The sequence below is a fragment of the Ursus arctos genome, unplaced genomic scaffold (assembly GCF_023065955.2).
Source record: "Ursus arctos isolate Adak ecotype North America unplaced genomic scaffold, UrsArc2.0 scaffold_21, whole genome shotgun sequence".
Classification (NCBI taxonomy): domain Eukaryota; kingdom Metazoa; phylum Chordata; class Mammalia; order Carnivora; family Ursidae; genus Ursus; species Ursus arctos.
The window spans coordinates 20,575,675-20,588,012 of NW_026622886.1; the positions used below are offsets into that span (position 1 = coordinate 20,575,675).

General features: G+C 32.6%; 1 protein-coding gene across 9 annotated transcripts in view; it reads left to right on the plus strand.

Moving 5' to 3' along the window:
* EEA1 (early endosome antigen 1) overlaps positions 1 to 12,338 on the plus strand; it is a 474,430-nt gene that overhangs the window by 436,525 nt on the left and 25,567 nt on the right. For all 9 annotated transcript variants that reach the window (XM_048218026.2, XM_057316401.1, XM_057316403.1 and 6 more), the window contains 3 exons: positions 546 to 659; positions 2,903 to 3,058; positions 4,824 to 4,963. In XM_048218026.2, the coding sequence (XP_048073983.1) occupies positions 546 to 659; positions 2,903 to 3,058; positions 4,824 to 4,963 (410 nt within the window). The remainder of the gene's footprint in view (positions 1 to 545; positions 660 to 2,902; positions 3,059 to 4,823; positions 4,964 to 12,338) is intronic.

Below are 12,338 nucleotides of genomic sequence, written 5' to 3' on the forward strand. Positions count from 1 at the left end.
TGGGAATTAAAACAGATTGTTTTTTCCATTTTCATTGTTGGTTTCTTATCCTATGCTATAGTAGAGAAAGTTATAGAAACATTTCTAAGCCTTGATTTTCTTTATTTTAGGAAAATAATTCTATTGAAAATAAGAAATATAGAATAATATAACAGGGATACTTTTTAACTTGGAGGAAGAGGATACACATTTCTTCCTATTTAAAATACAATTATTTGTTAGATGAGTTATATGATAACCCAATATTTGGATGTCCAGTTTGAGAGAGGGAGAAGTGTTTTGGTGTCATGCAGGGGCATATATATCATCATATATATCATGATAAATTTCATCATTTATCCAAACATTATTAGGAGTCTTTTCTTTTACACATTCCTGTTTGGGGGATAATTGCATACTTATTTTTCAGTGTCTAAATCCTTATGTTTTTTGCCGAAGGACTTAATTTTTAAAATAATTTAGAGACAAAAGCAGTGAGTGTATATTCAAGCAAGAGAAAATCAAGAACTAAATACAAATGAAATGACTGGTCAATTTTGTTACAGATTAAAGCCAAAACTGAATTACTGCTATCGGCAGAAGCAGCAAAAACTGCTCAGAGAGCAGATCTTCAGAATCATTTGGACACAGCCCAAAATGCATTACAAGATAAACAGCAGGTAGGTGAACCTGATGCAATTTCATCCAATAACCTAATGTTTTGTTAGATGAATTAATTGCAAACATGTATAAAAATGATACTCAATTTTATTAATGTCATGGTCAACTTGCTTATTCCCTTTGATTTCTCCCTGAGTTCAGAACCAGTTGAGTGGTAGATGCAGGAAGGAGTCGGACTGATAAAGATAAAAATGTCATTTTTGTTTTTGATAAAGCCCAACTGGTGTGCAGCTGTGGTTGGGCTTCTTAATATTTTATTACTCCTTAGTGTAGACCATGGTGTGGAGCTGAAGTATCTACTCCTAATTGTTGAGTTGTTGCTTCATTCCATCAAGTGCCAGTGATTGGGAACGAGAGACAGACTTTCACACCTGTTTTAGTAGGTTGCAGTCAGTTTTTAGTAGGTATTGTGGGCCATGACCTGGATATACTTACCACTTGGAAGCAGGAAAAGAGCACAAACCGCAGTAAGAGTTACTCTTTTATTTTGGGGGTGAGAATAAGTAGGGTTGTAGGGAATGCAGAAGTACTTTTTTCAATACTTCTGATTGAATAAAAGCTTACTACTTTAGGGCCAAGGTAAAAATGCTGATAGATTTTCTACCTTTTACCAGACAGAAATTTTTAAAATTTACTTTTTATTTGAGAGGTAACACTGGTTGTTGGCCTAATTTTTTTTTAGCAATATAGTAATATATCAAGTTAACAAAATAAAAACTTTGTTTTCTATATTTACCCTAAACCTTAATCGCATTTTCTTCCTTCGATGGAATGTTTGCTCTTAAATTTGGTATGCATCCTTCTAGAGTTGTGTAAGCACTGAACAGATATATGTGTATGCATTTATATATAAATAGACACACAGCACACACACATACTGATATTTTTCTTTTGTGTCCACAGAATCACTGTGTATGTGTGTTCTGCAACTTTTTACTCGCATTTTTGCTAATAAATACATCTGTAAAGTACTTTCTGTGCACGAGATCAGTGCTAGAAACTGTAATGGAAAGAGTATTTATAAGAATAATCACTTGAAAGTTTAAAATTTTTCAGCCAAAAATATCACTAACAAAATTTGAAAGCACATGGTAAAAGAATAAAACATTTTCTGAAATGTGTCTGATGAAGGGTTAATAAATCCTCGGTATTTAAAACACTTAGGAATTAAAAGAACCTACAAAAAAAAGGAAATGGTCAAAATATGTTAACAGATATTCAGGTTCATTAAGAATCAATTGTAAATTAAGACAGTAACAGAATATGCCCTTATTGAGGTCAGATGTGTGTGTTGAACACTGGAAGGTTTGGAGATGGTGTAGAAGAATAAGCCACCTTCATACATTGCTGGTGGTTATGTATGTTAGTTCAACCTTTTAATGGTGGTAGGGAAAGCTGTTTGATAATATATTTCAAGAACTTTAGGAGTTTTCATTCTTTAGCTCATTTTTAGTTCTTTATCCTAAGGGAATAATCATAGCTTTTAGGATGCTGTTTACATTTCTGTTAATAAAATGCAAAAAGTTTAGTAGCAGTCTAAGACTAAAATAGGACATTTGGCTAAAAAATGGTCTGGATCAAATAAAATGGAAATTTATGCAATTATAATGATATTTTAGAAAATAATGTCACAATTTCATGATGCATTGTTATGTTAAAATAAAGGTTATAATGAAACAGTATGTAAAGTGAGATTCTCTCCCTGTTTTAAAAGTATAAATCAAAAGATAGATACATACAGAAAAGACTAAAAGAAAAGTTATCAAAACATTAGTAGTGATTATTTGTGGGTGGTGGATTTACTAGTAATTTGTATTTTGTTCTTTCAGTGCCTCCAGATACTATAAATGAACAAGTTTCATAGATGCAGTCACCATTTTTAAATGTTATTTTTTGAAATGGCATCTTGAACATTGAAAACAATTATAATATAAAAGTGTTCTTTTATTATTAGCCTATTTAATATTCTGTTGTATTGTTTTGGCTCCTAAAATAACTCTTCCTAGAAAAAGTTATTGAGTGGGTATGCATATAAACTTAGTATCTCATGCTGTGTACGGTTTTAGTTCAGGTCCTTTATACTGGTAAATATAATGTCTGATTCCTCATTAGACTTCTTTCTAGTCTTATTCCAATAGTTTATTAAATAAAATTAGAACTTTCAATTTTACTCTGATGAAACATCTGGGCATACAATAAAGTAAACCTTACCAAAGTTTTCTTCAATTGTACTTTTCTATAGGAGTTAAATAAGATCACTACTCAGTTGGATCAGGTTACTACAAAGTTGCAGGATAAGCAAGAACATTGCAGTCAGCTGGAAAGTCATCTTAAAGAATATAAAGAGAAGCACCTCTCTTTAGAACAAAAAACCGAAGAATTAGAAGGTCAAATCAAGGTTTGTATGAAAGATACTGAATTTACCTAAATTTTCTGCTGCTGTAGTAATGGAAACTGATAACGTAGAAGGAACTGAAGATTTTAAATTTGCAAACAAGGGTGAAGTTGTCAGATAAAACTTTAAATTACATGTAATTTTTTAGGCCTTAATTTTGAATTCCATCTTTAATTTTAATTTCTTCATTAATGGATGGCTTTTACAAATAGCAGTTTTAACGTGCATACTGGTTCCTTTGTAATGTGTAACTATTTAAAAGAAACAACCAACCAGGGATCTACTCTGTAATTATAAGGAACTTACCATTTTGTCGTTGTTGTTATGAAGCCTCTTTTGTTCCATCATTCCCTTCTCCTTACTTCCTTTTTCCAATATATATTTCACATATGACAGACTTCTTCCTTTTTTAAACTTTACGTTTATACCCTTTGGATTTTGTGTTTAGTTTAATAATAAGTTTATACTGTGGTAAATTGCTTCTTACTTTAACACAATTGCAAGTGAAAGTGTTGATTTACTAAAGAGATCAAATGACTAGACCTATCAGAAGAGGATTTGACCTGAGTCCTTTGGCCTTTAAATGGAATCTACTATCAATTAAACAGATACTTCTCAAATTACTATTTATATGTAAGCTATACCTTCACAATCAGATGAAACACTTCTGTAGAACTATTGGATGTGTTATGTGTATGTGTATATGTGTAGATCAACACTGATACAACATGGAAGAATGTTGTATGTTTACAGTTCTGTTTATGGGTTTCTTTTTCTTTTCATTATGGCTGGTGATAATAATAGTGACAAATTAGTTTTTGTAATGTTTGAAAAGAACAGAGAGGCCATTTTACTGAAAAATGTCTAATGAGAATTCTCTTTGGGTATCTTTTACAAATAGTTATTTAGAACTAGTAGTGTCTCTTATGATGATCAGGTCTTTAACATTTGGTAATTTTTTTAGGAATATGTGTTTTAGATAGTTATTTGTTACAAAATTTTACAGTTATATCAAATATCCAGTATAAGTGTTGAATAAGAGCCACAGTACCTAGATTGATTTATAAAATATTTAGGGTACAAAATTATTGCAACTATATAAGAAAATGTGCTGCTCGTTGATATTTAAACTTTATACTTAACAGCTTGATTTTGTAAATTTGTAAAAGTGCACACAGCTATATGTATGATATGTATGTGTATGAGACAGAAACTGTACTATGAAGAGCAGCAATCTTTAAACCAAGAATTTAAAGATGCAAAACCAGGAATTTAACTGACTTTATATTTAGGGTCAATAAATGTTAACGAGAAGGATGACATGACAGCTCCATTTTAGTTTTGAATATTTATAATTACAACAGTGTTGTTCACTGAATATAAAGGATCATTTTAAGTGGGCCCACATGTGAACCTGTTACCTCTTTTTTTCATACTTGAGTTAAAACTCTATTCAAGTAATAGATACAATTATTTTAAGTTTTTTTCCTCTTTTTTAGAGTTCATTTTTGAAAGTAGAAACTTAGTGACTGCCTGTCATGTATAAAGCCTGCTGGTGGGTCCTCTGAAAGATTCCAAAATAAATAGTTCCTTTACTCAGTAATGGCTTCAGAATGGAAAATGTGTTTTTTATTATAACATAAATATTTTATGGTTATTATTGTGTGTTATGTCAACACCAATTTGAGTATAAACAAAAACATTATATTTGATATTAGATGGATAATTACAGACATTAAAATGGTTACTGTATTATATTTCTTCATAGAAACTAGAAGCCGATACTCTTGAAGTTAAAGGAAGCAAGGAACAAGCTTTGCAGGATCTACAACTGCAAAGACAGCTGAATACAGATTTAGAGCTTAGAGCCACAGAATTGAGTAAACAACTTGAAATGGAGAAAGAAATGTAAGCTAAACTACATTAAGGGAGAGGATTATAAACTATTAAAGTCTTATGGTTTCAGTTATGCTATTGCAGGGCTTAAAGATTTATTAAGTGTTTATGTTGATTGTATAAACTCTGATGTTAATATGAATGAATGAAAAATAAAGCCATCGTAAATAATATGGTTAAATTTACCTTCACTAGAAAGGACTGAAAATTTGGGTCATCTGGTCTCTTTTCAACAGTAATATGGTACTCATTTCTCTGGGTTAAAGCAATTGTTTTGAGTTGTTCACTAGTTTGAATAAATTAATGTAAAAGTAACAAATAAAGGAGTATTTCTACCTATCACCCAAGAGCAATCAGGCTTCTGCTTTGAGGGACTATACCAAGTAAGGAATGTATACTTTCTTCTGAGAAATGATCTATTTTAGTTTTGTGATGCATCTTGACAGATTGTATTTATAAGCACAAGGGAAACAGAATCAGTGTACCTTTTTAAAAATTATTGAAGTAAAATTTATATACCATTAAATGCACAGGTCTTACATATACAGTTTGAGTTTTAGTAAGTATATACTCTGTGTAATAACATGCACCCCCTTCCCCACAACATTTTTATTACCCATGGAGTTTTCTCGGGTGTCCTTCTAGTCAGTCCCTTGTAGACACCACAGTTCCACCTTCAGTCCCCATAGGTTGATGTTGTGTGTTTTTTAAATGAAATCATATCGTATGTTCTTTTTTATGACTGGCTTTTTTTCACTTAATGTACTATTTTTGAAATTCATCCATATAGTTGAATGAATATTGTTCCACTGAATGAAATATACTACAATTTGTTTATCTAGTCTTTTTTTAGTGGGTATTTTTTGGATCGTTTGCGGTTTTTACCTGTTATGAATAAAGATGCTATCAGTATTCTTAAGTAAGCATTTTTGTGAAAGTTCAGGGTCGTGCTGAGTAGATGTATGTTTAACTGTATGAAAAACTGCCAAACCTTTTCCCAAAATGGCTGTACCATTTTATACTCCTACAGGAATGTTTCAGTTGCTTCATATCCTCGCCAGTATTTGGTGTTGTTGGTCCTTTAATTTTAGCTATTTATTGAATGTGAAACAGTATCTTATTGTGCTTAATTTGCATTTCTTCACTTGTGAAGTGTCAAATTATTTTGCCTGTTAAAATTTTTTTCCCCATTGGATTTTTTTATTATTGATTTGTAGGAGTTCTTTATATATTCAAAGTACTAATCCTTTGCCAGATAGCCAGCTAACTAAGCAGACAGACAAATAGATTATCAAGACTTTTCCTAGCAGCTTTGCTTAACATTTTTTTGGTGGTATCTTTCAGTGAAAAGAAGTTTCAAATTTTGGTTGAATTCAATTTGTCATTTGTTTTTATTTTATGTTTAATGTTTTGTGTCTTTTCTAAGAAACCTCTACCTATCCCCAGGGTTTATGAAGAATTCTCTTATGTTTTCTTCTGAAAGTTTTATAGTTTTAGTTTTTACATTTAAGTCTAGGATCTACTTTAAACTTATTTTTGTGAGAGGTATGAGATAGGGGTCCAGGATCATCTTTTTTCCCATGCATCATTAAGTTATTCTAGTACTGCTTTTTGTTAAAACTTTTTTCTCCCAATGAGTGGCCTTTGGTGCAGTTGTCGAAGTGGCATATACCTAATATATGTGGGTTTACTTGTGGGCTCTATTCTGTTCCTTTGGTCTTTGTGTCTATATGGTATTCTGACACCAGTACCACCTTATGTTGATTTTTGTAGCTTTGTGGTATAGGTCTTGTTATCAGGTTATATCAGCCCTCCAATTTAATTCTTTTTCAAGATTGTCGTAACTCTTTTAAGTTTAATGCTTTTCTGTATAAATTTTAATATTAACTTATCCATTTCTATAAATCAAATTATTGGATTTTGATTAGAATTGCAATGAATCTGTAGTTCAATTTGGGGAGAATGTTTTAAGAATACTGAGTCTTCTATTATGTTCTATAAATGAGTGAAACCGTAAGGAATAGGAAGATTGGTAGGAGAAGGAAGGGAAGAATGAAGCGGGGGTAAATAGAAGGGGGAATGAACCATGAAAGACTATGGATTCTGGGAAACAAACTGAGGGCTTCAGAGGGGAGGAGAGTGGGGGATTGAGATAGGCAGGTGATGGGTATTAAGGAGGGCACATATTGCATGGAGCACTGGGTGTTATATGCAAATAATGAATCATGGAACACTACATCAAAAACTAAGCATGTATTGTATAGTGACTAACATAACAATAAAAAGTTACTAAAAAAAAGAATACTGAGTCTTCTAATCCATGAATGTAGTATATCTCTGATATTTATGTCTTCTTTAGTCTCTCTGATTAACATTTTGTTGTTTTTAAAATAGGAATCTTAAATATCTTTTGCTAAATTTAATCCTAAATATTTTATGTTTTTCAATTTTATTGTAATTGGAATTGTTTTTTATATTTTCTGATTGTGTAAAATACATAAAAATACAATTGAGTCCTATATATTGACTTACTACCCTCTAGCCTTGTTAAATTCACATTTTTGTTTCGTAGTTTTTAGAATTTTCTAAGTGGACAATCTTGGTATTTGTGAATTACCAACAGTTTTACTTCTTTTTTTCTTCAGTCTGTAGGCCTTTTATGTTCTTTTCTTGATTTACTGTTAGCTGACACCTCCAGTGAACTTTCGAATAAAAAGATAGTGGATATCCCTGAATGTTCCCAGCCTTAGGTTGGAGACATGAAATGTTTCATCATTAATTTTGAGGTTAGCTGTTTTGTTTTGTTTTGTTTTTTTTCCCTAGTTTCCTTTATCAGATTGAGGGCATTCCTATCTATACTAGTTTTCTTAAAAATTTTTTTATCAACTTCTTTTTCTGCATCTATTCATATGATCATACGGTTTTTCTCCTTTATTCTGTTAATATGGTGAATTACATTGATTGCTTTTTTAACTAGTAAACCAACCTTGCTTTCCTTGGATAAATCCCACTTGATTATCCTGTATTATTCTTTTGATATATTGCTGTATTTAATACTTTGTTTAGAATTTTCTGTCCGTTCATGGGGACTGTTGGTCTGTGGTGTTCTTTAATATCATTGTCATGGTTTCAGAATCATGGTTATGTTGGTCTTAAAAATAAATTGACAGTTTTCTTTCTTCCTCTCCTTTCTGAAAGAGTTTGTGATGGGTATTATTTATTTCTTAAATGTTTTATTGAATTCACCAATGATCCAGCTGACCAAGTTCTCTCTGGGTTGCTTCTTAATTTAGAGTTCAGTTTATTTAATAGATACAGGGCTATTATTGTTTTCTAATATTTTACTTGAGTCAGTTTTGGTAATTTGTGTCTTTGAAGGAATTTGTCCATTTAATATAAACTTCAAATTTATTGGTATAATGTTCACAAGATCATCATACTTTTAAGGTCTGTAAGTGATGTCTTCTTCTTATTCTTTTTTTTTTTTTTTAAAGATTTTATTTATTTATTTGACAGAGATAGAGACAGCCAGCGAGAGAGGGAACACAAGCAGGAGGAGTGGGAGAGGAAGAAGCAGGCTCATAGCGGAAGAGCCCGATGTGGGACTCGATCCCTATACGCCGGGATCACGCCCTGAGCCAAAGGCAGACGCTTAACAGCTGTGCCACCCAGGCGCCCCTCTTCTTCTTATTCTTAATAGTGCTAATTTATGTTTTCTATCTTTTCCTTGATCAATCTAATTTGGGGTTTATCAATTTTATAAAAAACTTTTGATTTTGTCAATTTTCTTTTCCTTTTTCTAGGATTAAAACTTTATTTATTTTTTGTAACTTTATTTTATTTTAAGTAGGCTCTATGCCCAATGTGGGGCTCAAACTCAAAATCCCAAGATCAAGAGTCACATGCTCTCCCGACTGACCCAGCCAGGTGTTCCTGATTTTGTCAATTTTCTATTTCATTTATTTCTCATCTTCTCTTTAGCATTTTCTTCCTTAGACTTTGGGTTTAGTTTGCTTTTCTTTTTATAGCTTTTTAATATGGAAGCTTCCCTGTGCTGTCCACCTTTTGTAGTATCTTTCATTTTCATAGTTACTCACCCTCTTTGTATTTTGTCAGGTTTCTGCAGATGGAAGTTACATGTCGTAGTCTAGTAAAATCAGTTTAGTATGACAGTTTTTCAACAGATGGAATAAATTATCTTGAGGAAGATTGTCTTTTCCCATTTGTACTAAGTGCTTAATGGACTTATTTATGACATCTCTGAATATAAGGGCGGATGAGTTTAGAAGATGAGGATCTAAAAAATGAATTGATATATGAAATTTCAAATGTCCTTGGTGACAGAGAGCGTATGTGCCTCCAGACATATCCCATATATTCATAAAACTACTGAGATGGGGCATCTTTCCTTCACTCCTAAGATAGAATTAGTCTCTTGCTCATCTTGTTCTTAAAGTTGATGCTTGCATTGGGTCTTGCCATAAAATCTACAGCAGACACATAACTCACCAGAATTTTGATGGGTAAAAATCAGTTCTACTCCATTTATCTGGATTTTTTCAAAGGAGGGCTTGTGACCAGTCACATTTCAGTAGACTTTGCCTTTAAATGCCCAATAGACCTCTCTGATTGAGTTGACAGACTTGATCTGTGTCAAGGGTATGAAGGTTTTTGACTCTCAGTAGTAAAGATGGAAGCTGGGAAAGGTACCCTTCAGGGAAATGAAATAAAACCTATCGGATTGATGATAATTAAGTTGTTTGACACCTTCATGGTTTTGGCCTTGTTTGGGAGTGATGATGAAAAATTTCTTGTTTTCACATCTAGTGAAGTAAGTCCTGACTGATACTTTGAATTTGAGGATATAGAGGTGCATTGTATACCTTAAATGGCATTCCTTCCCACTGTTAGCACCATAGTTTCCAGTGCATAGGGATTTGGGGAACACATATGATCCCTTATATCACCCACTGAGTAATTTGTCACTTCTGGAACCCAGTCATCAGTCCATGAAGGTCACCTCCAAGTTGGTTCTTCTTCTTCTTCCCAAGGCCCCTGTGGGCCCAAAGATTCTTTCCATTTCTAATCGGCTCAATGTAAATGGGCCCATTTCTATTCTATGTTCTAATCTCATGGTTCAGAACTCATGAAGAGGCTTCTATATCATACTGAGGTAGGGCAACCTTTTAATACTAAAGTCTTTTTTTGCCTATATACTTTATGGAAACTCTTTTAATGTGAAGTCTTACATTTCTGTTGTACCACCTAGGAAAAAAGGGCTGGGTAGACACATCTAGAGTTTGACTAAACCTTATCCCAGGGCTCAGCCCAAAAAACAGGGCAAGGTTACCCCCTTCTCAAGGTGCACCTACATCTGTGCATCCAACTCTCCCTCCAACTCTCATCTTACAATGTACTTTCATTACTGTACAGTTTAATGTACTTTCTAATATCCTTTGTGATTTTTTTCTTTGATACATGGAGTATTTAGAAATATGTTGTTTACTTTCCAAATATTTGGAGATTTTCTAGATAGCTGTTACTGACTTCCAGTTTAATTCCATTGTGAACAGAGAGCATACTCTGTAAAATTTAGATTTTTCAAACTGTCTTATTTATTGCCCAGTGTATGGTTTATCTTGGTTGATTTTCCCTGTGCACATATGTATATTCTCTGTTGGTGAAGTGTTCTATAAATATCAAGTAGTCAAGGTGATTGATAGTGTTTTTAAAAAAGGTGGTTTTTTTGTTTGTTTGTTTGAATATAGTTGACACACAATGTTACATTAGTTTCAGGTATACAACATAGTGATTCAAGATCTCTGTACGGGGCACCCGGGTGGCTCAGTCGTTAAGCGTCTGCCTTTGGCTTAGGGCGTGATCCCGGTGTTCTGGGATCAAGCCCCACATCAGGCTCCTCCGCTGGGAGCCTGCTTCTTCCTCTCCCACTCCCCCTGCTTGTGGTCCCTCTCTTGCTGGCTGTCTCTCTCTCTGTCAAATAAATAAATAAAAATCTTTAAAAAAAAAATCTCTTATGTTCCGCTATGCTCACCACAATGGTAGCTACCATCTGTTACCAGATAGCACTATTACAATACCATTGAGTAGGTTCCATATTCTGTACTTTTTGTTTCCTTGATTTATTCATTCCAGATAATGTTTAACCTTCTATATCCTTGCCTCCCCTCGCCCCCCACTGCAGTTCTGTCAATTTCTGAGAAAGGGGTGTTAAGTTTCCGACTTTGATTGCAGATTTATTACTTCCTTCAGTACCCTTCTTAAAATTAAAGTTTTACAGTGACAATGGAAGACTTTATTTCTGTTTTTCCTTTCTTGATTCACATAATCTTATGATTTTATAATAATTATTTATGGGAAAGTTAAGTAGCATAGTAATATATATCAAGTCCTAATTTTAGGGTTGCTTGATAGGAATTATAACTATATTAAAAAGATAATGACCTTTCTGTTTAGACCTTTGAAAATCAGTGCAGTATAGTATCCCATGAATGCACTTAACTTCATCTTTCCTAGCCACTTTTAGAAAGAAAAGTAAGTTTCCGAAACTAAAAGTTGAAAAATTTCCAAGTATAAATGTAATTTTGATATTGTATGAATACCCAGCTTCATATATGTGGCTAGTACATCTTTTAACAACCTCTCTTTAACATATTATTAAATTTATACTGATTATAAAGTACATCAGAAATAGAATGCATTCAAGAAATGTTACTTTGAATCTGGTTTTATTTTCACTTCAAAAATGGTTGATCTTTAATATGTGTTTTTTCTTTTGGTGCATAATTTCATTTCATCGAAACAATCGAAGCTTTTAACTTTCTTAAAGCTGTATCTTCATTTCCTTATTCTTGTAGTTTATTCATTTAGGTGTAGAAAACTTATATCAAGGGACAAATGATAACAAATCTCTTATATAATCTGCTAAGCTCTAGAGTTAAAATAAATCTTTTGTCTTTTCTCTGAAATGAAATATTTCTTTTTTCACTTCATTTTTTTCTGGGTTAATCGTGTTTTGAAGTTTAATATCTAAAAAAATACATAATGTGTTTTACGTTTTCAAGAAAAGAGGCAAAGTTCTCTATATGCATGGGGGCTAACACAATGACTAGGTTCTTTAAGGCACATGGAAAACCTTTTCTGGCTGTTGTAGCCTAGAGGGTCTGCTATATGTACAGTTTTGGGGGGGCATCCATTGCAATAGACAAGCTGGATTAAGTCTTAAGTTACCCTTAACTTATTTAATTTAAAGAAAATCATCTTTATCTGTTAAATGATCAGATCAGATTTAATGTGTTTTCATTTGTGTTGTTTTATGACATTAAATTATTATTTTTACTTCTGAACTACACAAGAAAGTTTTAAAACT